This window comes from Chenopodium album, chromosome 11, assembly GCF_948465745.1.
Source record: "Chenopodium album chromosome 11, dcCheAlbu1.1, whole genome shotgun sequence".
NCBI classification, from domain to species: Eukaryota; Viridiplantae; Streptophyta; class Magnoliopsida; order Caryophyllales; family Amaranthaceae; genus Chenopodium; species Chenopodium album.
In genome coordinates, this window is record NC_137844.1 from 25,281,771 (window position 1) to 25,309,511 (window position 27,741).

The 27,741-nt window shown below is 37.4% G+C and overlaps 1 protein-coding gene across 1 annotated transcript; it reads left to right on the forward strand.

Moving 5' to 3' along the window:
- Positions 1-16,511: 16,511 nt before the first annotated feature.
- Positions 16,512-27,005, forward strand: LOC145568753 (PRA1 family protein A1-like). The gene is made up of 9 exons (XM_081628167.1): positions 16,512-16,682; positions 16,933-17,126; positions 21,585-21,625; positions 21,732-21,810; positions 22,558-22,644; positions 22,722-22,810; positions 22,892-22,963; positions 23,055-23,178; positions 26,707-27,005. Exons 2-8 carry the CDS (start codon positions 16,969-16,971, stop codon positions 23,156-23,158), a joined length of 630 nt encoding a protein of 209 aa, XP_081484293.1. The 5' UTR covers positions 16,512-16,682; positions 16,933-16,968; the 3' UTR covers positions 23,159-23,178; positions 26,707-27,005.
- The last annotated feature ends 736 nt before the right edge of the window (positions 27,006-27,741 follow it).

Sequence of the window (27,741 nt, forward strand, 5' to 3'; positions counted from 1 at the left end):
ACAAGTGATTAGGGTATCCCAAATCATTGTGAGTCGTTTGGTGTGAAACCCAAACAAAGCATCATTAGGAAGTCTACTAAAATATTTGTTGAGAATATTGTTGCCTTAATGGCGATAATAAAGAAGATGTTCTATGGAAAGTTCGTTGTTGGACGTTAATGATTGTAGGTTGTCAAGTTGAAAATCTCAATCATGAAAATGAGTGGGAGCCATCACTTGGACAATAAATCCTAAATCACATATAATCCATGACACTCTCAAATTTTATCATCTTATTATGAAAGTGATCAGTAATGAAGATGCTAAGATTAGCAAAGTAATTATAACTAAACCTATGCAATAAGTGAACGACAACATTCACAATTTCATGAAAGAAATCAAGCATATTAGATATGGGTGTGATTTCTATAAATGTTTATAAAGAGTGTTACTCTTAAAACATTCGGAAAACCATTTATCATAAGATGAACCATTCAGGTTTTGGAGTAATTTAAAATTTCATGCAATTTTATCACTCCGTTTGCTATTTAATTGTGGTTTAGAATTAAATAATGAGTCCATTCGATTCTTGGAATATTCAAAATAGGGTATCAAGACCAGTCTTGGTAAGAAAACACCTATTAAGTGAACATTGAATATTATAATCGAAAATTATCCCTAATCAAGGTCATTTAAGCGATGGACGATTAATGACCATTTGAGATTAGTGTGTAGTTTGATTTATAGCACCGTTTCTTGTGCTACAAGGACATGATCGTCATAAATCATTTACACAGGTATTGGTTTAGAACCATACTGGATCGACCTATGAGAATACTTTAAGAGATTCGAAAATCGTCATAAGTATATTTCTCATTATTGCTATCGGAACTTTTTTCCTCGACCATGAGTATTGTGAGCTTTCTTGTTTGAGTACTAGTCCGCTTTGATGATTGTCAAACGTCTGCCGTAATAGGGGATTATAACGGCAACACTCGGGCGGCTAGGTCCTCTCAATAAGAGAAGCTACATTACAAGATTGGAAATGTCCCCCTATTAAAAAAATAGGGAAGATGTCTTTGTTGTTTACAAGGCCTCTCATACAGCGAAATTGTAAAATGCATGGCCGTGCTCGGATGGATTTTAGAAATCATCTGTTTATTGACAGTCGGACTCGGAATCGAGAAACACTTCTAGACGTAAGAAGGATGACAAATAAATCTTACCTTATAGTTCATGAAGAGGCATTAAGCGACACAGGAAAAGGGCTATACACTAAAAGCTCACTTGTCCGGAAGGAAAAGTGGGAGATTAAAAGGAATGGTGTCCTTCGAACAAGTGTATTATTCCGATAGGGGGTTCGGAATTATTAGAAAGCTAATTATTCAGTGAGGTCAAGTGATCGGAATGCCTGCGTGGAGGCCGCTTCCGATCAGTAATATTAATGTATAACTAATATTACAGCTTAATCTTGACTGAACCCTTCGGGTCACACCCAAGCGGCTAACGAGCCAAAGCGACAAATTAGTTCGGAAGTAATTAATGAGTCGACCAAGTAATTAATATTTAGACGTCGGAAATTCGAGCTTGGAGCGTCGAAACCGAGCGTCGGAAACAAATCTCAAATGTCGAGCCAAAATTTAGGATTTGGCAAGACGGGAAAATGCTTCAAGTAACAAGTAAAACCCTAGCCACGCGAAAGGCTAGGGAGTGCGCCAAATAGGAGCGTGCCACGTGGCAGCACACATGGCAGCACGCCATGTGGCAGTACACATTGGCAGCCGCCACCAAGTGGTAGCGTGCCACGTTGGCAGCGACATGTGGAAAAAAGGGGTCGTGGACACGGGTGACGGGTCATGGACATGGGCCGAAAGAAAGTGGCCCAACCGAACCCAACTTGGGGCTCAAGGTTGGGTGACACATGGTTAGCTCATGCATGTGAGTTGCCTTGGGGACCAAGTGAGAAAGTGGTCCTCACCTAACCATGTGACACTTATTACTTGTTCCTTGGTTTATTTAACTAAGGGTTGAATTCATCAATCTTTCCATGTGGGATCTTTTTGTGAAAAAGTCCCACATTGAAAGATGAGTGGAATTCACAAGGGAGCTTTCCTTATAAATAGCCAAGGCATGGCATGGGATTGTTTACTTGAGTAAGAGTTGAAAAAGGCATCACTATTTGTGAAAACCTTTTAGCTCAAGAGTTGAAAAAGGCATCACCATTGTGAAAACCTTTGAACTCAATTACTCGGGTTTAGGTCGGGCCTTGCTAACTCCAAGGCATTGGACCCTTATCGGTGTTCGAGTTGTGGGTGGACTTCCGTTGGAGGTCGTCGTAATTTCGAGGCTAGCTTTCGAAGTAAGAGCCCCTCGAGGTCGGGCGAAGCACGCGTCAAAGGTATAATTATTATCTTAATCTTGTCATTAAGTTAATTATGTTTATGGTTTTATTTATTGCGAGTGCGGTCTTGGTTTTGGGTTTGTTTCCGCGGTGAGTCGGACTCGCCAAACCCCAACAGGTTCCTCTCAGAAGAGCTTTCGGGGCCCGTCTTACCTGAAGCCGCTTTGGTGGATTTTGCAGGCTTGGTTTGGGTGGAGGCGGTCTCATCCCGTCCCCGTTTGGCTAGGTTCTTAGTAAAGGACCTAGGTGCCTCTCCACCCTGCAATTAACGAAGTATTAAATATACAACCGGCAATGTCTGTTGGAAAAAATAGTTCAAGGAGTTAGACGGTTTTTTACCTCAGCCTTCAGCTTGGCGGCCTTAGCCTCCGCCAGGTCTCTCCGGATTTGTGCAGAGAACCGCTTGGGAGTCTTCTCGTCAGCCACCATGTTCAAAGCTTCTTCTGGAAAAATAATGAACACATGATTAGTGCAAAATCATCATTGGCTGACAATATTACAAGTGGAATTAAACCGGATGTATATCAAACATACGCTTTGGAAACATCGTGCTAAGCCCGCAAGCGGATAAGAACGCCTCATCTCTAAACCATGCGCACATGGGAATCCAATTATTAGGGACCTTTATTACGTCCCCAGTTGAGAGTGTCTCCGTATGGAGCTCAAAAAACTTGGTTTCCATGATAGTGTCATAGTCGTCCCCTGGAATCCGGGGAAGGGCACATTTGCGACCTAGTAGGTCGGGCTTTTTATTATACCGGTGCAGCTCCCGGTTCTCTCGACGGGTTGGGGCAGACAGCAGGTAGAAACGGGTTTTCCAACCGTCATATTTGGACACCTTGTCTAATGTCATTTGGTACTGAGGGAGAGTGGTCAAGGTGTACCATGCCCTCCAACCGCCTGGGTTGCAGCTGAGATAGTGCATGTGAGCAAAAGCCTCCCAGCTGGGATTCAAGTCTTGGATCTCACAGGCGGCAACATACCCCAGAATGTTAGTCCATGAATTTGGGGAGAGCTACCAGACGCCCAGGCCATAACCCATGAGTATGGCTCTCACAGCATGGTGAAGCGGGAACCGGAGGCCTGTTAGGAATGCCGCCTCATAGCATCCAAAGTAGGCATTGGCGTTCTCCTGGTCATCTTTCCAGGAGATGGTGCCTAGCTCAGGCGGCACCTAGATAGTATATCCATTTCCCAGAGGCCGTTTCTGTACAAATATTTCAATGCCTTTTAGCATTGCCCGCCTGTCTTTAGCGGAGATATGGATCTGAAAGGGACCATCCTTTGCTTCCCATTTTTTCCTCTCTTCAGCCTCACTATCCTTAAGCGGGGAAAGAGGGGCATCACTATTATCCTCAGTGCTAGACCCTGAGGCGGAGCTTTCACCGTCTCCCTTGTCGTCGGCTGACCCCGATGCAGACTCTTCCCCGTCTCTATCTTCGAGGCTAGCTTCATCAAGGTCCATCTGGGAGACGGCTCCCTCCCTGTCTCTACCCTCATCGTATAGGATTGTAGCACTTGGGGTTCTAGGAATCCCAGACGGGGAATATTCCCCTGAGCTTTCATTGCTCTCCGACCCCTCAACCGGGGTTACCTCATCAGACGGCACTTCCAAAGTATCGTCTCTTCGACGCCATCTGGTGGCTGTCTGTTTAATTCTAGCCATCGTGTCCTGCACAGACACATAGATGGTCGGTTGAGGAGTATAAAATTGCTCCATGCACCCAGAGCCGGCACTCCCAGTCCTAGACTCAACTATACCAGGAGACCGGCTGACTACTGACCTAGGTCGTGCCGTGTGTGTTGGTGATGAGTCCATTTATTGAATGAATTAAAGCAAATGTAAATGAGCTGAAGGGAGTAGAGGCGGTACCTTACGTTTGTCTCTGAAAGGGGGGCCAAACGGTGATGACCGACTGAGATGCTGCTGAAGTCGACTTTGCTTGCTTGGGGCACAGGCGGTTATAAACCGGCTGAGGCAGGCGGAAAATGAACAACGCTTGTGTGCACGCGGACAGACGGCAGACTTTCTTTCTCTAGGATTGGTGATTTTCTCTCCCTAGAATGTTTTGGAAACGTCCAAAATGAGGGGAGTAAATTGTGTATTTATAGAGGGGTAAAAAACAGGGGCATCTTGGTAATTTCCCCGGAATGTGAAAGGTTAAAATTTCACATTAAAAAAAACTATTTCCTATGGCTGAGTGACATGTGTCACAGATGCCACGTGGCGCGCCATGTCACATCTGTGAGGGGCAAATAATTTGGGTAATTTTACCCATGTCACGTGGGCCAATCAAGTCCTGACATGTGTCATACTCTAGTTGGTCCGAATTGGACCGGTCTCCATTTGACACGTGTCCCTCCCAGAGCTTGGGAGAAAAAACGGCCTTAAAGGGCCCAAATCCCGAGAAAGTCGTAATCCGGCGCAGCCTAGCAGAGCTATGTTAGAGTGACCTAATCAGGGGCACGTTTCCCCATGACCCTATAAATAGGGAGATTCCCCCATTTTCGGGACAGGAATTAATTATTACAGCAGACCCTGCATTCTCTTACATCAGAGAAGCACCTGATCTCGGAATCCGAGAAGATCTCACTTTTCATTTTCCGCACCTTCTCCTACCCACATTCAAGTACTAACTTGATCGTCTGAGGCGGAGCTCCTACCACCCGGAGTCTCCATTGTTTTGCAGGTACAGGCGCAGTTGGATTAGTCCTTGAGCTGTAACTCTCCCGAGGGACAAAAACACCCAAAACAGGTCCAATGGGAGTAATGAGTCCCTTGGCATGCAGTCGATCGAAAGCAGTATCATAGCTCATCCCAATAGGGGTAAACTCTTTCCTTAGTTGCTTTTTGGATCCTTGATTATCCATGATGACTAAGACTTTATTGAGGTCAAAGGTACTAACATTGTTCATATAGTAGGTGTGTTCGGAAGAAGAAGGATTGTCGTTCTTCTTTCCTTTCCAGCCACTGTTGTTATTATTGTTAGTAGCTTTTTGTTTTGCAAGGTCATCTTCAGTGTCAATGCCTATGTTATAGATGGCCTTGAAAGTATTCAGGTTGTGTTGGTATATATTTCAAATTCTTTGAATACTTCTCTTGGAGGTTCTTGATGAACATTCTTACAGACTCCTTTTTGGTAGGAACCTCTACCATCCTAGAGGAAGTTTCTCTCCATTTGTTGAAAAAGGAAGTGAATCCTTTGTTTTCCTTTTGCTTTAGCATCTCAAGTTCCCTATGGTCAGTTTCAACTTGAATGTTGCACTTGTATCTATAAATGAAAACATTTGTTATAGAGTCCCAAGAAGAGATTTTCTCTTTGTCAAGGGAGAAGAACCATTGTTGACAAACGGTTTCTAGAGATAGTGAAAACAACGAGTGGAAAGCTTTCCTATCAATTCCCTTAATATTCATTATAGTTTCGAAAGCTCTTAAATGAAAATAAGGGTTATCAGTTGGTTTGAATTTAGGGATGTCATTGGCATTGAATTTTTACGGAAGAAGTTCCTTGTCCACCGAAACCCCTTGTGAGCTAATCCCCTGAAACTTATAATTATTGGAGATTTTGCTCAAGCTTTCTTCCATTCGCTCAAGCTGTTGTTGTTTGCTAGGATCATTGACTTGAATAGCGAGAGTTTTCAACATCTCGGTTAAGTTAGTCATGTTTTTCTCAATTCATTAACTTCTTCTTGGGACGCCATTTTCTTAGCTTTCCTTTTTTGTCGAATTGGTTTATCAAATAATACTTGAATGAAGGTGTTGTCCTTGATTAATTGCCCTTCTCTCTTGACCAAGTGTTGTGGAAAGGGAAGTCATGGATACTTATTGTTAATTGTTTGACTCAAACTCAATTCAATCATGCAATAGATGGGAAGAGATCGTGGAAGAATGAGGGGAATGATATGTATGGAGAAAGCATGTGGAAAGATGATGTAGATGAAGAGATGTGGAAGAATTTAGGAATATAGTGGACCCCCAAATCAAATGACAAAAATAATGACTCATGCATGGACCTAAGGCATGGTCATGGTGACACATATACAAAGTCCGTGTTTAAAAAAAATGAGTGAAAGTGACATGCTTTGACACTTGTGTAAGACCATGGGACTATGTGCCTAGACACAATTAAGGACTAAATAAAAATTTAGCTGTTAACAAACTGATTAATTAGACTCAGCATGAGGACTCAAGCAGAAAACTGAACCATCGCTGAAGCAACAGAACTGTCGCGATTAGGGGTGTGCATAATTGGACCTGGACCGGAAAACCGACCGGAATTGGACCGGACCGGACCGATCGATTCCGGGTCGGTCTTCGGTCCTTAGAATTTGGTGATTCCGGGTTTTCGGTCCGGTCCGGGTAAAACCCGGAATATACGGTCTGGACTGGAAACCCGGGAAAATGTGGTTTTTGTTTTAAAAAAAAAATATTATCCTAAAAACCCTAAGTTTCAAACAGACTAATTACATTTTCACGCCTCTTTCCTATTCTCACTCTCTTTCCTTTCTCCACCGACCACCGCTGCTCCGCCTCCAATCCTCCACTCCGGCACCGCCTTCATCTCCACCAGCCTTCATCTCCGCCTCAAGGTATGTCCATGTCTGTTTTTTTTAAATAAAATCAATTACATACTGAAAGTCTGAAATAGCCCACACCGCCTTCATTTCTGGTTGCTGCAGCCCGCATTCCGCAGGTCTGATGCCGTCGGAGCCTTCACCGGTCCTGGTTGCCGACTTTCTGCATTCAGGTTTGTCTTTTTTTTTTCTTTTCGTTTTTGTTTTGTGTACTTACTGACTACACTTCTACTTATGTATAATTGTTAATTGCATGAATATAGTGTTAGAAATTAAAATATATTTCTATTGATTTGTTTAATTTATATGTCAAGGGCTTCACCAAAACAGTAAAGACGAAATATTCCATAGCAAAAAAGGATAATAAATCCATAACTTATCAACTTGAAAATGACAGACTCTAGATGAACCAAGAAAGATCATATACAGAGGAAAAAAAAAGGACATTAAATGAGGCACATGCCACATATGTTAGACATATTAACATTATTAAGTACTTCGTATACAAAATTCAGCAATTTTACACATCTAAAGCACTAATTGATTTGTACTCTAGGCAATTTTGGATATAAAAGTATGTTAATGATCAATTATTTAATTTGTTTTCCAGAGTATTACTATTCAATTGTTCAAGACTTCAAGTATAAGCATACAACTATACAAGTATACAACAACGGATTCATATTCATGCAATGTAAGTTGCTTGCGTGTTCTTTTGTTTTTAAAAATGTTTTTGATTTGTCATCTATTTGTATTCTTAACATATAATTACATATAATGTTGTAGATGCGAGCTCCCAATCCAAAAGAGCACCTATATACTCTTCTGATCAAACGGCACAAACACTTTCGGATGCTGCTAACAACACCGATATTGATTTATTGCGGCAATCCTTGCCTCCGGACAAGACACTTACGGAGGGACGGAAGTATTTGATCAGAACAAAAACCAAGAGAAAGGCTGAATATTGGAAGAACTACATTGAGTACTTAGATGATGGTGGCAAACTACGTGCTGAATGTAAGTTTTGTCCAAAAACTTTTGCTTCTGATGGCAATGTTAATGGTACTAAAAATGTTAAAAACCATTCTGAAAGTTGCTTTGGTAATCCTGAAAATAAAGACAAGGGTAAGGGTAAGCAAAGTCAATTGAATTTTCAACATGGGGATAATGAAAATGAGGTTGGAAAAATGAAGTGTGGGGTTGTAAATTTTAAAGAGGTTAGAGAAGCATTGATTCGTATGGTCATTACTGATGAATTGTCATTCAAACATGTTGAAAAACCTGGTTTTAAGTATTTTGTGGAAGTTGCTTGTCCTGGGTTTACCATTCCTAGTCGTACAACTATTGCTCGTGATTGTTTACGCCTTTTATTATCGTGAAAAAGCAATACTTAAACAATCATTTGAGAGATGTCAAAAAATTTGTGTCACAACTGATAATTGGACCTCGATTCAAAGAATCAACTATATGTGTCTCACAGCTCATTACATAGGTAATGATTGGAAATTGAATAAAAAAATTATAAATTTTTGTCCTATTTCTAGTCATAAGGGTGAGGCCATTGGTAAAGCAGTTGAGGCATGTTTAGAGTATTGGGGAATCGAGGATAAGTTGTACACTGTTACAGTTGATAATGCTAGCTCTAATGATCTTGCTTGTGCACATTTGAAAAGAATGGTTCAATGAACTGGATGTGTTAATAATGGAAATTCTCTTCATGTTCAATGCATAGCTCATATTATTAATCTTATTGTGTAGGATGGTATTAGAGAGCATGGTGTGTGCATTGATAGGGTTAGACATGCTGTAAAATATATCAAGAATTCTCCTGCTAGAATTGCTAGGTTCAAAGATCTTGCTCAAAAGGCTAATATACAATGCAAATCTTCTTTATGCTTTGATGTACCTACTCGATGGAATTCAACTTACATGATGTTGGAAACAGCTTTGAAATTTCAAAAAGTTTTTGGTGGGGTGTCACTTCCCGATGGAGAAGGTGTGAAGGATAATGAAAAACCTCCTGAACATGACGATTGGGTGAAGGTGGGAAGGTTGGTTTTGTTTTTGGAGGAGTTTTATCATTTGACTCATCAAATCTCTGGTTCTCTTTATGTGACAAGTAATAAAGGTTTGTTTGACATTGCATATGTTTATGATTTGTTAAATGAATGGGAAAAAAGTGATGATTTGGATTTTCAAGCTATGGCCATTTCAATGAAAAAAAATTTGATAAATATTGGAGAAAAGTAGCGAACATGAATATGTTTATATATGTTGCTGCAATTCTTGATCATCAATCCAAATTTCGTATTGTTGAGGAAACACTTAGGGATATGTATGGAGAGGAAGAAGGGACAAGACTTGGTACTAAAGTAAAGCAATTTACTTACTCTTTATTTGAAGAGTATAAAAATTTGTATTCTTCCTTCATTCCTCAAAGTGGCCAAAGTGAAGATCATGTGCCAATTGATGTAGATGTTAATGAGGCAGATAAGAGTAAGAATAAGGACTATTTTGCAAAAGTTAAGGGTAGAGTTAATAAAAGGATGAGAGGAGATAGTGCATCTGCAAATAGTGAGTTTGATAGATACATTAATGAACAATTAGGGTCGGAGGAAGAACAAATGGATGCTTTATCTTGGTGGGCACAAAATGGACATCGTTATCCGATTGTTTCACGTATGGCACGTGACATACTAGCCATTCCATTGTCTACCATTGCATCGGAATCCGCCTTTAGTACGGGAGGCCGCCATCTTGATCCTTTTCGAAGTTCTTTGACGCCTAAGGTAATGTTTTTCGCTTCATGTTATAAGTTATTTTATTTTAACATATTTATAATCTTATATTTTATGTTGCTTTTTTTTTAATTTTTTTGGTTTGTATATGAAAGATGGTTCAAGCTTTGATTTGCTCTCAAGATTGGCTTAAACCAAAGGGAATCATGGAAGTTGATGTTGAAGAAAAAGTAAAAGATTTAGAGGAGATTGAGAAAGGTATAATTTCTATTCAAATTTCTTACACTATTACTTTCATCATTAATTATTTTGAAAATTTTAATGTTTATTTTTACATTTTATTAGAGGTGGAAGTTGATGATGGAGATCATGAGGTCGTTTTTGTGGACTATTTTGCATGATTTAATATTTGGATCGGAGGTAATGTTTCAACACTTATTTATTTTTAAAGTAGCTTTAAAATTTTAATTTTTAACGTTGATGATTTTTTCCCCTTTTTTCTAGAACCTAGTGGTGCATATGGACATATGGTCGATGGAGAATTAAATATGTTGGTGATTTGATAGAAAAATGGAGATCAGAGATTATCAAGATTGAAGAACATAGCTCATTTTCATTAAACTTGAATTATTATTTTGGTGTTGTATTTAACTTGGGACTTGTTTTGTATAAATTTGGACTTTTTCGGTTTGTATTAAGATGTATAGTGTGTTTTTTATTTTTATTGTTAATATTTTATATTGTTACTTATAAATTTTAGGTACAAAAATGGACAACGCGAAAATAGAACAAAAACGTTAAAAAATGACGTACTACCTACATAAACATTGCAGGTCAACGCAGGGAAAAAAGCGGGAAGAAAAAAAAAATCAATTCGGTCCATTCCGGTCCAAAACCGGACCGGACCGTAATAAACAGGTCTAGACCGGAACCCGGACCAGTTGATTACGGTCCGGTCCCCGGTCCTTAAAAAAGCCTGATTCCGGGTTCCGGTCCATTCCAGTCCCGGTCCGGTTCTGGACCGATGCACAGCCCTAGTCGCGATATGCCAGGGCCATCGCGTTGCGATGAACACTTTCGTGTCGTTCCACAAGTTAAACCTTCGTGTCATTATTGAAACGTCAGTCTGGGCCTATTTCCAGTGTTTTACCTTAAAGGACAAGCCTATAGTCATACTAAGTCAGGTTTAGTCAATTTATTAGGCTTTAATTAACCATATTAATTAACTAAGCAAAGTCTTATATAGTCATTAATTAGTTTATTTAGACTTACACACAAGTCAAACAAACGGTTAGTGTAAACACATATAGATTATGCACAAGCAAGAATACACAAATAGTCAAGTAAGCAAAATATGATGCAATGAGTTTGCAACCTAGCCATGGCTCTAGTTCTCTAAAGTTTAAGGATAGGGATTAGTCAAAGAGGGTCCATGGTTATGAGTCCGGATGCATCGCACAGAAACCTTACCTTTGGAAGGGTTGACACGTATGGATGGGACCCCACAAGTTAAACTTGTTTCCATGGTTTGGTGAATTCACAAACTCGGATGTACCCTTCGTTACAATGAGCGGTCGATTGGGTAGATGGAGCGTGAATTCCCATAGGGTTATGGCCATATGTAGAACACATATAGGTTCAGAAAAGAGGGAAAAACTCAATCAGGAAGCAAAATCGAGCAAATAGTACTAGAACCGGTCAAAGCAAGAACGCAGATTTCTAGCTCAGTATTGGAAAAACTTGGCGCGAGACAACAGGGACCATCGCAAGATTTTATCTTTTATTTTTATTTTTTAAAGCCAATCCTCCACTGACATGTGTCTCGTAACCTGTAGTATTAGTTTGATTGACTGGTTGGGAGTGTTATGGGTGGATGGGGCGTAAAGTTTGGATTAATAAAAAATAGGAAAAATTAACAAGAATAATCCCAACTTTGCCTCATCCGCCCAAAATAATCCCAACTTTGGATTATTTTTTAATAATCCGAACTTTGATATTAATTTGCTTTAAATGGTCGCAACCGGTCATCTAACTTGTTATAACAAGTTAAATGACACGTGTCAACATCTAATTGGTAAAAAAAATAAAAAAATATTTTAAAAAGTTAATTTTTTAAAGAAAAATAAAAAATTTATTAATTAAATAAATCAACCATCGGCCCCAACCACCTTCTTCGTCGCCCATCCCTCCAGCCTGACCCTCGCCCCCCGACTCCGACCACGTAGAAACCCTCTTTCCCTGCGTCGTCGCTGTGCCGCCCACCCTTCTGAACAACCAACCCTCCTCCCCCATAAAACCCTTTAAAACCAACAGCCCTCCAGGCTACCGAGTTGATTGAGGATGTGTTGATTTGCTTCGCTTGTTCGATGAGTTTCGCTTCGTCATCTTGGATTATCACCTTCATTAGTACGTTTTCGACACTTAGAAGGTTGTTTTTTGCGTTGATTAGTGAAGGATAGATGTATTTCGGCAGTTTTTCTTCAATCCTCTACAAATTTAACTCCATTTTCAGGCAAAAACTTTTCATAGCTCTTGAGCACCGCCTTGTCCACATCGATGTTTCTTGGTCCGAGGAGGTCGCTAATACAGTTATAGCTCTTGTTCTTGGGTTTTTTTTTACGGAAGCATTTGGTTGGGGCGCCGATAACCGGTTGGTTACGGTGGTTGTGGTAGGGGTAGGTGTTGGACTGGGGAGGTAAGGTGGTGGAGGTGGCTGGGTCCTTACTGGTTGGTCACGGTTGGTTATTGCAATATTAATTTGCTTTTTTTTTTTTAATTATTTAGTTTTAAATTAGTTGTAGGGAATATTTCTAGCATCCCACACTTGAGCCCCACTGTTATCATACACTTAAGTATGGTGGCGTCCAAAGGGAAGGAAGCTAGAGCAAAAGAGTTGCCAACAAATTTTAGGAACTTGTAAACCGTTCACAGGGTGAAGGTTACACCCCTTCACGATCCATGATATCGCTAACTCCATAGTAGTCCGGAACCATGACTGGATATTCGGGGATGAAGGTACAAATCCAATCTAAAAGAGATTGAACCTGCCCTAAACATAGACCTCTACTTTATTCTTCTCATATACACGTGCGCTTTCTGACTAACGTACAATCAATATATTAACCCTAAACCTATTTAATCTATGTTGGTTGAACATTAATGCACAAACAAATCTATTATTGATGATCACTTGAATTAAAATCACATTAGCGTAAATAAAATTATTAATTATCTTATTAAGCGTGATTTCAAATACAAATTCCCTTTAATCCTGCAAGAGAGGGCGTGATCAAGCAATAATAATAATATATCAAGCAACAATAATAATATTGACAAATCATCATCATCAAAATAATATTCTCATCAAAGCATAATGTTAGCAAGATCTAGGTATGAAACTAACAAGATTAATAACAAATCCTAGCATGTCACTAAACATTAAAAATCAAAGCTTTAACCCTAACATGATACTAACATGATACAAGAAATAGGAAGCAACCTAATCATGATAATAGAAAGCAATAAAAGACATCCTAACATGCTACTAGGAATCAAAATTATCTAAGCATGCTTTCTAAAGATATAGAGCAATAAAATTACTCACTTTGTTGCCTCGTACCTCTTTCTATCAAAACAATACACACGTTAGTAACTTCAAGGAAAATATTAAATCAAACAATTAATTTAAATAATTGAAATAGGGATTTGGGACCAAACCTTCAGAAATAGTCAACCATTCACGTTTAGGGCGAAGGCAACTTCGAGCTTGGTTAGGTGCGTCTAAGACTCGTGAATGCGGTATTGTATTTTGAAAAGGGAAGGCTTAGAAAGAGGGAGAAAGAACAAGCTTCTAGCTTTGAGAGAGAAGAGAATAGAATTAGATGATTGTTGATCCTTGAAAACGGGAAATAACGCCCATATTTATAGAGAAAACATCCGGAACGTTTAGAAAAGAGTCAGAATTTGACTCGAAGTAAAATAGCCCCTATCGCGATGCGATAAGCCTACCGCGCCGCGATAGTGCAACTATGATAAAACAACTGTACGGATTCCTTCCCCTAATATAATTAGACGATTAGACTCCGTTTTTGTCTTTAATTTAAGATTAGTTTATCATTAAAATATTTGTTTTATTCCAAATTAAAATCATTATCTTTTCTAAATAAAATATAATAGTATAATTATTAATCCTAATTCCATTAGATTTTAAAATAACCTTCTAGATTATTCTAGAAGATTAAAGTAATTCCTAATAACTTTAGAAATAATAATTAATGGGCACTCCACTTGATCATTGGGCCATATAAATTCATTTTGGGCCCAATTTAGTGTTTTGGCCATAACTTCCTCATTATTCATCGGAATTAGGCTTATAATATATCTTTGGAAAGCTCTTTTCAAACCCTATCCAACTACACCATTATTGAACCTATATTATGGACCAAACTAAATTGGACTGGACATTTTCCATAAATAAGGTACAAAAGAAAATATTTTCGAAAACAGAAAGAAGCATTTTTATTAAAACGAGTGCGTCGCGAGACCCTTCCACATTTCACCTCGTTCAATAATCAATGACGTGAAAGATATTTATCACTGGGTTTGGTTTTTGGGGAGACACAATCAGATGTCTACATTAATTAATTAAGTTTTAATTAGTAACAAATATTAATGTTTTTTTTAAATAAAATTAAATCTTATTTTTGACCAATCACGTGGTGAGATGTGTAAATTAAACTTTAAAAAAAAATCACTGACTCTATAGGTTATCGGTCACTTAGAACCATTAGAAGCAAATTCATATCACAGTTTAATAAAAATCCAAAGTTGGGATTATTTTGGGCGAATGAGACAAAGTTGGGATTATTCTTGTCAATTTTTATCTAAAGTTTGATTAATTTGGGCAGATGAGGCTGAAAGGAATGGTGTCCTTCGAACAAGTGTATTATTCCGATATAAGGTTCGGAATTATTAGAAAGCTAATTATTCAGTGAGGTCAAGTGATCGGAATGCCTAGCTAAAGACCCCGCTTTCGATCAGTAATATTAATGCATAATTAATATTGCATCTTAATCTTAACTGAACCCTTCGATCACACCCAATCGAGTAATCGATCCGAGACGACGAATTAATCCGAAAGGATTAGATGAGTCATTAGAGTATTACGAACAAAGACTTTGGATATCGAGCTAGGAGCATCGAAACCGAGCGTCGTAAGTCAAGTCAAATTTAGGAATCGACGAGACGAAATATCAAGCAAACAACAAAGTCACAAATATACCCCTGGCCTCAGAATGCCCCGAGCAACCCGAGAGCTAAGGGCAACACAACAAGGCAAGGGAACCGCACTAAGTCGAGCTTGCTAGCAACACGCATGATAGCATTTGCTCTCTAGCAAGTTGGTGCGGCATGACTAGCTTAGCTGGCCCGCTACGCTTGTTGGTAGTGCCTGGCACATCGCAGCACCCAGCAGCAGCCCACATGCAAAGCATGGCTTGCTGGTTGGCCTGCGCGTAAGCACAACACCACGCTGGTAGGCCCAGTCGAGCACCAGGCTGCCAGCATGGCTTGCCTTGGTGCCCAAGGCTGGGGGGCAGGTGGCGGGCTGCAATAGGCCATGTGGGAGCTAGTTGTGCGAGAGGTTTTTGCTTGGGGAGCAAGGGTTGGTTGGTCCCCCCTTGTGGTCCTTACCTAACCCTCCTTGTGACACTTGTTGTTTGTTGATTGTTTTGCCTTTTCATTTGATTTTTGAATTAAAATTAAATTGTAAAAAGACTTTTTTTTTTTTTATCAATTCTCCTACATTGATGGGAGATTGGAATTCTTGAGGGGTTTTCCCTATAAATACCTACATGAGGAATTAGGAAAATCACTTTGAGTTATGAACTTGAAAAGATCACCACAAGCGAGAACACTTTCGTTTTAATACTCTAATTACCTTTTGGTCTAGCCCCGGCTAAGCTCCGGGGTAGGGGCCGTTCGGGTCGGGTCTCGAGGGTGAGAGCCATTGGAGGCTTACGCGAGTGCGGAGCTTTGAACTCTTTCAAGAAGAGCTCGTGTTGAGCGAAGCACGTGTCAAAGTTATATTCGTCTTTCTCTCTCTTAGTTAATTATGTGATTAATTATTAATATGCTTGTTTTGTTACTATAATTTGTGTGCAGGTTTTGGGAGGGTTTTGTTCCGTGTGGTGTCAGACATCACGAAACCCAATAGAGGCAAAGTTGGGATTAACTTGGGCGGGTGAGGCAAAGTTGGGATTAATCATGACAAGTTTTCTTGTAATCATTCATGCTTCATTAAGGTCCATTTTAAGAAGACAGATACATAATGTGGGATTATTTTGAGTTAATTGAACTTCGGATCAATATAAGAAGATCGTAGAAGATTGTTAAAAGGTGGGATTATTTGTGTCAATTTTTCATTTTATTTTTATTACACAAGGGAAAGGACATTAGAATCTGCATTCAAATTAAACAATGGCTCTCAAATAAGCGTAATATCAGGGGATGTTTGGTTTGCGGAATATAGGTATGCGGTATGACTTTAGAATGACTAAAACCCATACCATATGTTTGGTTGTTAAAATTATGAATTTTAAACCCATATCTCAAACCCATGAGGTATGGGGTTTAAAAATCTTGGGGGAGGTGGATTTGACTCATTCTATTTCCTTAGGTATCAAATACGTGGTATTAAGGGGATAAAATTCCATTCTAGAATTAAACCAAACACGTAATATTAAATATCAAGTTCCAACCCGATACCACCTTAACCTCATTTCTAATTCAAACTCATATCATTTTGTGAACCAAACGCCCACTCAATTGTTTTGCTTGTTTTGCCTTTTAACTCCCAAAGAAAAACTTTATTGAAAGTCTGGTTCACGTCTTAACTGTATACTGCGCCGATCCACCACCGCACAGCCGCACCACTGCACCACCGCAACACTGCACCTCTGACCGCCGCTCTACCACTGCTCTATCCGGTTAGGCTTTCGAACTTCTCCTCTGCTGCAATAATTTTGATTGAATTAGTCAATTTAATAGCAGTTTTGAATTAATCGATTTGTTCAATGAAACTGTAGAAATAATTCAATCGTTTTATTCAGTCGATTGTAGTCGTAATTTAATCGATTTATTCAATCTTTTTGTTTAATTAAATTGTTTTATTCAATCGATTTATTCAATCTTTTTATCTAATTTAATCGTTTTATTTAATCGATTTGTTTAATTCAGTCGCTTATAATTTGGGGAAATTGATTTGGGAACCAAATGGATTGGGGAAGCGTAACAGCGGAGGATCTGATGGACGCTTTGAGAGAAGTTGATTGGTCGTCTCCACCCCGACCATTTTCTGAATTTTTTTCCAGATTTACCCTTCCTCGCTCTTATGCCAAATGGAACAGCCGCCTCAAATGCAATCTTTACTAGTATGTTTTCTTCTCGTTTCTAATTTATATATGCAATCTTTACGACTAGTATGTTTTCTTCTTGTTGCTAATTTATTTTACTTTGATTTTTGAGCTGGTATTTATGTTATTAGTACTTTCTATGTATTTGGTAGCAATGGATTTTCGTAAGGAGTAAAGCCCTTTTGAATTCGCTTAAATTTCAGTGAAATTGTTAGCTCAGTGTTTCTATTGTGTTATTCAATGATAATGGAGGAGTCATGATTCATGAAGTAGAAAAGTAGTTTTATTAGTTGGGGAGATATTAGCTTTTTCTTTTTTTTTTTTTTTTTTTTTTTTTTGCTCCCTCCATCCTGAAATACTTCCTTCCTTGCTAAATACTTCGTATTGCAGTACTTACTGTTCACCGCTTGAATGTACTAGTTTTACCATGAATATCTTTAATTGTGTGTTAATTAAAAAAATATTTTAAAGTCAATATTGTGATTAGACATTAAGATATCACTTGCATTTATTTTCTCTTATATAATACTAAGAATTTATGGTCAATTTATGAAAGTTTCTTCTAAATGGGAAATATTGCAACTCTTTTGTAATGGAAGTAGTGTGGCCACATTGCAAAGTATTGGCTTTACACTTTGCTTGGATTCTAGTAAATGAAAGAAAAGGAGAGAAGAGTAAGTGATGAGGACAATCACTCTTGTTTGGGTAAAAGATTAGAGGAAGGAAGGAAGGGAAAGGGGAGGGGGAAGGGGAAGGGGAAGGGGAAGGGGAGGAGAGGGAGTAATCCATTTTCCCTTTCTCATAAATAAGCATTATTTTTTCCAAAATTGGAGAGATTTGGTGGAAATATGGAGCTCACCTTTCCTCCCCCCTTCCTTTCCTTCCTTCTTTGCTATTTAAACAAAGCATTACAGTGTGTTTGAATAAAGAAAGGGGAAGAAAAAGAAGGGGAGGGAGGAGTAGAGGAGGGAAGAATGAATAGTCTTCTTTCCAATCTCTCCCCATTGTAAGAGAAGTCAATTTCTTATAACTTAATCCTTCCATTTCTCTCCCCCTCCAATCCTCTTTTGTATCTCTATCCAAATGAAAGATACTCCATCCCTCCATTTCACTTCTCTTGCTTTCCTTTCCTTCTTTTTCCTTCAATCTAAGCATAGTTACACAGTGTGTTTGGATAGATAATTGGGAAGGTAAAGAAGGGGAGGAAAGGGAGAGGGGAGAAAGATGAGTTTTCCTACCAAATTTCGTCATTGTCGGAGAGATCAATTTCTTATAATTTAATCCTTTCATTTCTCTCCCCTCTAACCCTCTTTCTTCCTCATTTGTATCCAAATAAAAGATGCTCCATTCCTCCATTTCCCTTCCCTTCCTTTCCTTCAATTTAAACATAGTTTTACAATTTGTTTGGATAGATAATTAGGAAGTAAAAGAAGGGGAGGGAGAGGGAGAGGAAGGGGTGGGAAGGGAAGGGGAGGCGATGGAAGAAAGATAAACTTTCTTTCTAAATCTCTCAATTTCTTACAATTTAATCCTTCTATTTTTCTCCCTTTCAATTTCCTTCCTTCCTCATTTGTTATACTCCGTCTTTCCATTTCCCTTCTCTTTCTTTCCCTCTATAAATCTATTTCTTTCAATCCCAACGAAGTGTTAGTGTTTTTAAAATATTTGTAATAAGCAAGTAATATCATATGTATCAAATGATACAATAAAGGTAATTAAAAATTTGATTGTATGAAATTGAGGGTGTACTTGTTGTGAGAGGGTGGACAACCATACAATTTTTGCTTGAAGAAGTCATATAAAATATGAATAAAATCAGACACAAGAATTTCACATAAAATCCTTCCCAAGAGTAAGAGGGAAAGAAATTTTATTATTGAAATTATTTTGGTAGTATAATGATAGCCCATAAAAACTATAATTGGTACAATACGTGTTCTAGAAAATATCTCTAACCAATTGTACTATTTCAAAATATACTTCTCAAACACAAATAATTATTTGGTCATCAACTTAGACAATCTCTCAATTTGATAACGACTTCTTGTATATGCACACTCCCTCGTTTTTTCTGGCTACTCTTTCACTATCTCAACCCATGATTGTCAATAAATTTTGATAAGTTGTAATTGTTAACTCTCAACTTATTCTCGGATGTGATAGTCCTATACTTACATTTTATTAGTTAAGAATGTTCTGCATTAAGCAATACATTTTCAAGTATGCTAGAATTAGGTATTCCCTCTATTTTTTTCAAATGCTACACTTGCCTTATTCAGTAGTTTTTTTTTTCTTTTAATTATTTATTTATTTGTTTTTATTTTATTGACACGCTTCCTATTTTAGAAATCCCTTATGTTTTAAGTATATAACTTTACCCACCCATAGTCCCCTATCTTTCTTACTTTATCATTTCTCATTCCTTCAAATGGTTTCCGCTCCCTCTCACATTCCTTTACTTTTCAATAAAATAATAACTCCACTATCTTTTCATACAATTTTTTAATATCCTACCTACCCCACAACATTTTATTTTATTCAAGTCAATAAAACCTCCTAAAACTTCATGCATTCACAATTTTAGCTTAAAAAAAAATTGAGGGAGTATTTTAAATGAAATTTTTTTTAGGTTTGCCAAAGATGAGGAAGCATGTCGGAAAAATGTTGTGTAAGAAAATTATTACTTCAATAGCTTATATTTGCATAGCACTAGGTACTCTCTTTTTTATGAAGTTAGTGAAAAGGAAAATATTCTAATATGTCCGGAAGGACTAGAACAATTCAAATTATGGGAATTAGGATTTGAAAGTTATATCACATTCATTTGACTCTCAATGTGGTTTGGAGATCATTCCTTTCATGTTCACTCTCCAACTTTTTTTAGAGTGACATCTCTTTTGGGAGTAATAAGGCATGAGATTGCGTACTTGAAGTCTTAAATCGAATTCATTATCCATATACACACGAAGTATTATACTTTGTTGCACATTTTTTCTCGACGTTTTAAGGGGTGGGTGAAGCTGGTGCTCATGATGATATGGCATGGATGAATTAATATGGGTATGTAATTTATACCTTTATATAGAATATATGGTGGCCATAGGCTGTGTTACTCACACCCTTCATTTCACCTGGTAAGACCCTTAGACACTTAATTTTACTTGGATATGTACTCGTGTCGGATATTGGTACCCGAGTCCAAGGTACATAAGCCACAAGTGTTAAGGGTTGAGTATGTGCTAAAAAGTTTGTGATAAACAATAATCAATAACAACGAAGAACGAAAAACAAACAAGCAATGAAACAAGATTTTACTGTGGGAATCTGAGTAAAACCCACCAAACCACTATGGAGTATAACTCGATGATGATGAGCTCTCAATACACCTTGAATGCTCGCACCTCTCTCTCTCTCTCTCTCTCTCTCTTAAAGCCTGTGAGTAATTGCATAAGGCTTTTCTTTCTTTCTTTCAACTTCTCATCATAATCTAATAATGAAATGACATGAGTATATATAAATCTAGACATAAGAAATGATCCTACGAACAAAAAATAAGTCATGTCACTTATTCACTTAGCCTTAAGAAATGTAGAGCTCGACCCAGCTTAATGTCCACGCACATGCTGCATGCACTGACTCTTATGTTGTATGCGTGTAGCTCTCATCTCCTTCGAGCCAATCCACTGATGCATCATTTTTTGCAACTTGTTGCCCATGTGCACTTCTTTTGCGTGCACAACTCCTTCTCTTCCATGCTCGTTGCTTCAACGCCTTTTCTGTATCTAGAAAATGATAAAGGAAAGGAATTCAGTGTAAATACTAATGGTGGTTTTTAGTTCTTATTAGAAGAATTTCAACGTTACATGTAAGTGTAGTATTTATTAGCAGCAAGAAGTATTAAACAATCACCTATTACTTAACTGTTCCTTAAGGAACCTTATGGCATATCGTTGGCCTTTTCACTAGTTTTGCTTTTTAGCACCTTTCTGTATTTATATATTTTATATTCTTCTTCTTTTGCTTAGACGCCTTAATCCCATAAGTGTGGTCGGCTACATTAACCAACATGAGTACTTCCTAGGAGGTATCCTAATACCACTATAATCATTGTGGCTCATGTAAAGCGATGTGACAAAGTTTACATTGGCTGCCTTATCGTAACCATCCTCTTTTATCGAGACTGGCCACGGGAAACCCACCGGCGGAGTTTATTTATAAATTTATATTATAATAATATAATATAATTGCTATGTCTCTGTACATGTGTCCATATCTCGGAGATGGTCCCTATGCCTTGATTTTTAGGATTTGCTTTATTTGAAGCTAGGTGGATTGAATTGTTTGGACCTAAAAATTGTTAGTAATTAGCTCTAAATTCAAACATGTTGGGCCTTGTTTCAAATTAAAAAACAAATACTTGGGTAAGATAATAGATGTTGCCGATGTTGATTATTGTTTTAATTTTGTGTTAAACAGCTATCGGACAAACTACTTTATCATGGTTATCTTCATTCTTGGTGAGTATTTAAATTGAGTTTTCTATCTAAAAAAGACTTATTTGCTGAAACTGTTCATGCTTTGCTATTCTTTCATTTCATTTACGCATTTTAACCAAATTTGCAGGCCTGGGTTTTCTCAGGAGGCCGCTTGCAATTTTTGCTGCTGCCTTAACAGCACTTACCATTGCTTTCCTGAATGACAGGTATGCTCATGTAGTCATTGCTCTTCGTATGAAATAGTTTGTGTCATTATTTGCTAGAACCACTGTATCCCTTTAGCTGTTAAGTGTTAAATGCCGTAAAAGTTGTACAAGTATTATCTAGTCAATTATGAGGTGATATCTTTTATTGCGTTGTTATCAAAGTAAATTTACTTTAATCCTTATTATGTAACAAGTCACATTTCACCTACTCTTTTCATTTTTCATATTTGAGAACTAGTCTTTTCCAGCAGTTTTTTTTGTTTTTTTTCCCTTTATTTTTTATGTATTTTTTGTCAACGTATATTGGAAAGAATTACTATTTGAAGCTTGGCCTTGAAAAGATGGGTGCCCCTTTGAAATTGTGAATGTTGTATTTGTTTTTATTCACTTTATTGTATTGGACATTTTTTATTTGCAGTCTAACAAATTTTTACATTTTTTCTGGCATCATCATTTGAGGATAGCAAGCTAACAGAGCTCTGTCCCCTAGGGTCATTATTAATTTATTTATTTTCTTAATTGGGCAAAAGTGATTTTCCACTTAAGCTGTGTTCTTGTTCTCACTTGGCTATTAGTCAGTATTAGGATGCAGATTGATGTTTTCATTTGTATTGGATTACCTAATCCCTTTTTTTCACCTTCCCAAAATAACTCACATAACATGTTAGTTCACATGTTAGTCTCTTCTTTTCTCTGGTATTGACATTTGTGTAATATGTATTTTGTTGGCAATACTATTTTTTGTAGCTTTGCTGGTACGTTTAGTGAGAAGGTAACAAGGACTGTGAGGCGGTTTTCTCCACACATGGCTGCAAAAATGAGGCCTCCACTTACGTATGTCACTTCACCTTGTATTTATTCCAGCCAAATCTGTGCCTCTGTGTCTCTTACAAACAGTTTGAATGTACCAGGCCTGTCATCCGAGGACGTCCTTCAGCCAAAAGGGCAATATATATTTGTGGACGGCCTCGTTGGGTGTTTGTGTTGATTTTCTCTTCGGGTAAGTCCATGCTTTAATACCCGTTCCTGCTCCAAGTTAATTAATATAGAGTTGCTAATATGTTCAATCATCTTGTTTTAGTGAGTTTTTTTCTTTGGTTTGCTTCTTGTGGTCTTCTCACTGTTCTATGGGCATTTGCAATTGGACTTCTTGGTAAATGATTCTCTCTTACTGTATTTTTTTTATCTTGGATTTCTATTTAATTTCATTGCCTTGAAAAAATGACTCCAATTTTTTCCATCAGCCACTCTCCTTCATGCAAGCTTTAGGACTCCAAACTTGAAAGCACGCTTAAATACATTCCGAGAAGAATTTCGTGCAGTTTGGCGAAACTATAGTGAGCTGTAGTTTTTCAAGCTGAACATAATGTAAGTATATTCATGTTTCTTGACTCTGCTGGCTTTTTCAAAAGTACCGTCGGTTGTTTAAGCAGTTTAAGTTCCTGTATGTGATAAATCTATTTTGTTCTATAGTGTTTATCCAAGTTGACTTTTCATATATTCTAGAACAGTAGATTGGTCAATTGATAGTGGAGCAATGGAACTGTGCATTAAAATTGTTTGTATATAACTGATACTTTTAAGTATCGTGTAACATACCAAAATAGAGAGGACAATATTTGTGGATTAAAATGGAGCAGTTTTATCTTTCTAACACTTTTTGGTTTGCTATTGTGGAGGAAAAATGGTAGGAGGGAAACAGAGGCACTAGAAAGGGTGGTGAGCAGAGAGAAAACTTGAGCGCCCATTTTCCCTTCAAATCTTTCCAACAGTGGAGTGATTTAGTTTCTTAATTAAAAGAGGAAGAAGGATCCCTTACTGCTTTAGTTTCTTAAAAGAGGAAGATGGATCCCTTACCGCACGTTTTAACCAAATAAGGGAAAATGTATCCCTTAATTCCCTTCCCTTCCTTTTCCTCCAAACTTTCGTATCCAAAATTAGTGTAAATGAAGGATGGTGACAATGAAAAGGCCAGCAACTGTAATGATCAGTTATGTTTCTTTTTCTTTAACTGATGGTTATCAATAGGAGTTTGGGAGTTGACTCTAATTCCTTGGTCCTTTACTATATAGTACTTTACCAAGTTGGGTTAATCCTTACCAAGGGAGAAAAGTTTGCAAAACTGATGACTTAATGAAAAAGGAATTGTAAAAAATGTACATACTTATATAAAGTTATGTCATCTCATCTCTATTACTTTATATATTTTTTTTCCTCCACTCCAATTCCACCAATTTTTCCTTAATCCCCAACAGAATGACATAGTATAATACTCATAATACTTGGTCACTCTTCTTTAAGTTTTATTAGGTTTTCCTTACCCCTTAATCCCAATAATTAGACAAGTTTCTTACTAAGCTTGTCACTCGATCTCCGGGCTTACATGGCAGAACCACCTTCCTCACCTCATCAATAGGCATTACCTCTAATTTCTTCCTACTAGTAAATTATTTCATTCCTCAATGGATCCTTTCATGTATGGCCTTACATCCAATGTAGCTTATATCTCTATTGTATTAAAAAACGAATATGACAATGTTGCACACCCAACTTTTCATACCATATAATAGTGTTGTGAGGTAGAAATGTAGAATGTTCCCATCAATCTATGGGGCGTGCTTAGATCACATAAAAGCATAGAAGCCTTATAGCACCCTTCCACTTCCATCAATTTACTTTATATTCAATGAGATATTTCCATCCTATTTCCTATACTTTTGAATAATAGATCATAGATAGAGTAAGAAATTAGGACCTTGTAAAACCCTCCCATCTCACGTTTCTGTCCTTGCTTGTAGCTTACCAAATAATTCTTATTTTTGCCTAACCTAAATCTTTGAAATTTTCAAGTCTTTCTCCACAATTCTACCTTACCCTTCTCGCTTTCTTTTGTCTCATTTGTATTTTCCCTAATTGAACTTGTCAATTTGTGCATTATTATGGCAAAAAGAAAAGGGCTAAATGTAGAACCTTGTTTTACTCCTATGGTAATAGAGAATTCTTTTGGTTTCCCAAAGTTAGTTTAGTTCACACAATCGTGCTAGCTCTCACATCCTTTCTTTTTTAGTCAAATCAATATATTTATGTGAAATGTCTTTTCCTATTAAAACCCATTTAAGTACTTTCATGTACCTTCTTGAGATCAATAAAAACCATGTAGATACCATCTTTCTTTTATCAATAGTTCTCCATTTGTTGTCTCTTATGATTAGTGTATAAAAAGAGGCTCTAGGGGATTAGAGTAGAATGCCTTTTTAGCTCTAGGCGAGGTGCATTCAAAGAGGTGCATTTAACTACTTGAGGTGCATGAGGCACAAGTGAGGTGCACATAAGCAAATTCCTCTAATTGTTTTATATTGTGTGCCTCACTTTAAAGAGTTTGAAGTGCATTGAGCCTAGGCGCAGCAGGACCTTTGTTGCCTGGAGCTTTTTTCACATATTCCTAAGATGAACTGCCTTCATAGTTGATCTTTCTAGAATAAAGCCAAATTGGTTCTCTTTAAATTTTAAGCTTCTCAACATTTGTTAAATCACTTGCTCTAAAAGTTTCATAACATGACTCATTAGTTTGATCCCTCAGATGCTGCTATTGTTCTTATCCAAAAGTTTTATAATATGACTCATTAAGATGCTATTCCCCCTCTCCTATGAAATCTTATTACTTTTTCAAAAGTTTCGTCCATTCGATTCCTCTCATTCTCAAACATCTTCAAATCTTAAGAATGGTGTCATCCCTTGCTTATCTTTTGAATTCTTCAATCTTATCTTTTTTTTTTTTTTTTTTTTTTTTTTTTTTTTTTTTTTTTTTTCCTTTTATACTTGTTGACTGCTCCCTTTTAATTCTTCACACTTGGACAACAACTTTCAAGATACCTCCACTACATTTATCAACATATTTCCAAGCAATGAGAATATCCATTTCATTCTTACACTTATCCTTTTGAGTACCAAAGCTTGTATCTAACCAACTTGGTCCTGGAGACAGTATGTTTCATAATTTCTACTAAGTCTATTGAACTTACCATTAAAGAACTGAAATTCCATATCCCAAAATGCGTCCTAGTACCCTTACTATAACAAGGGACTAGCTTCCTTACCTGCATTTGTCTATCATGTGAGAACCCTTACATAGATGACAACAGCCCTTACTGTCTTTAAGGGCCACAATTTGGCTACCCTTACACATTTTCCACTACCCTTGGGTGGGTAGAGCAGCACATTGATGAGAAGTGGACGTTCCAATGGTATCCAATTATTAATTAATGTTTTACGGTAGCTAATACACTGCAAGTCTCCTTTATTCGGGCATGAGATTAAAGTGACACTCAGCTGCTGGATTTTCAGCTACAATGACGGAAAATTGTTGGCTTGAGTGCTGGATATGAGTAGTTCAACTATTGGCTTTGGAATATATATATATATATATATCATAGTGTTGTTTGTGCAGATGCATATAGTGGAGAATGGAGATATTTTAAAATCTGAAATTTGTTGAACAGATAATCTTATTTGGTGCTTCAAATGTTTTTAAATATTGTTGCCTGAGTAAATAAAGATACTTGAATATATAAGATTGTCACATTTATTCTTTCGGGGAGGGACAGATTCTAAATGATTTCTAAATCTTAAGCACTCTTCCAAATGGTTTTGAATTGACTCATTGGTTGTTTTGATATAGAATAGTAAGGCATGTTGTGTTCATGCATTTCATGTACATAATTATGATTGATGCTTCAAATCTATGATATTTGAATTCACCCCTATATTTAACACACTGATAAAATAATGCTTTATGACCTTAGATTTCTGAGGACTGATATATAGTTTTAAATATAGTGTGATTTGATTGAATTTATTTGTAACATTTTTTTATTGTGTTATTCTTTTCTTCCTAAGGTTCACAGCATTGATTGAGAGGCTGACCTTTGTCTTAAAACTTGACATCCAGCGGTGGCGGCAACAAATACCTCCGTTTGCTGGAAACTGAAGGTCGTAATATATCTTTAAAAGCCTTCGGCAGAGAACTTGTGGGATTGTAAATTTTCATTTCTGTCATTTTTTTTGTTAAAGCACAAGCAATGTTGTATAAGCATGCACAGTTTAGTGGTTTATACTTAACTAGTACTTCGTATGTTTTATGCTGCGTAACTCAAATTGGTTTTTACATTATTTTATACATTGCCCCTGCTTCCTGATGCTCTTTCCCAAAGGAAAGAAAAGGTGAAATTCCTTAGTATCTTTAACTTTATACTTGTATAATTGTAGTTAATCTAGTAAGATTCTAGGTTATATTCCAGATGATAAAATAAAAATTGATGGCATGATTGTACTTGCTGCCTCGTACACGGTGAGTGTATATGGTTGTATCAATGTATCATTATGGTTGTGTGATTTAAGGATTTTATAAGATTGCACACTTACACATTGCTTTGTCCTATATGTTTTGCGAAAATTTGGCTTGACATGTTCACAAATGCACAACTAGGGGCCTAGGAGGTGCTAAATAGCCGAGCTGAGACCGAGCTTAGGGTTCAATCTCAGCTTGAACACGACTTCAGTGAGCTAAGGCAATCCTAAAAAAGGGCCCTTTAAATCCCTTGATGCAAGTTAGGCTTGGGGATGGAGACTCATTCATAATACGTTGTGAGTCTAGTCACAAATATGTTTGTTTTTACGGCTAAAAGTCTGGTGTTCAATTTGAATTGTGGCCCAAATCGAAATAGTTTGGTTTTTGATTTTTTAATCCAAGTTAAAATCAGATGAAGATTTGCTCCAAATCTAACCGAATCGATTTTTGATAAGTAAATTGGATTTAATCCGGCCGAACTAGTTTTTGAAAAGCAAGTTGGATTCAATCCAAGTACCGAATTTTGTTTTACTTAATATAATAAAATTACGCACACTACATAATGAAAATGACAAATAACTGTT

Excerpts from the sequence above, each read along its gene's own strand:
- LOC145568753 (XM_081628167.1), top strand. The coding sequence starts at position 16,969 with ATGGATTGGGGAAGCGTAACAGCGGAGGATCTGATGGACGCTTTGAGA. Across the intron at positions 21,626-21,731 it reads CATGGTTATCTTCATTCTTG|GCCTGGGTTTTCTCAGGAGG; the intron begins GTGAGTATTTAA and ends CCAAATTTGCAG. Across the intron at positions 21,811-22,557 it reads ATTGCTTTCCTGAATGACAG|CTTTGCTGGTACGTTTAGTG; the intron begins GTATGCTCATGT and ends TATTTTTTGTAG.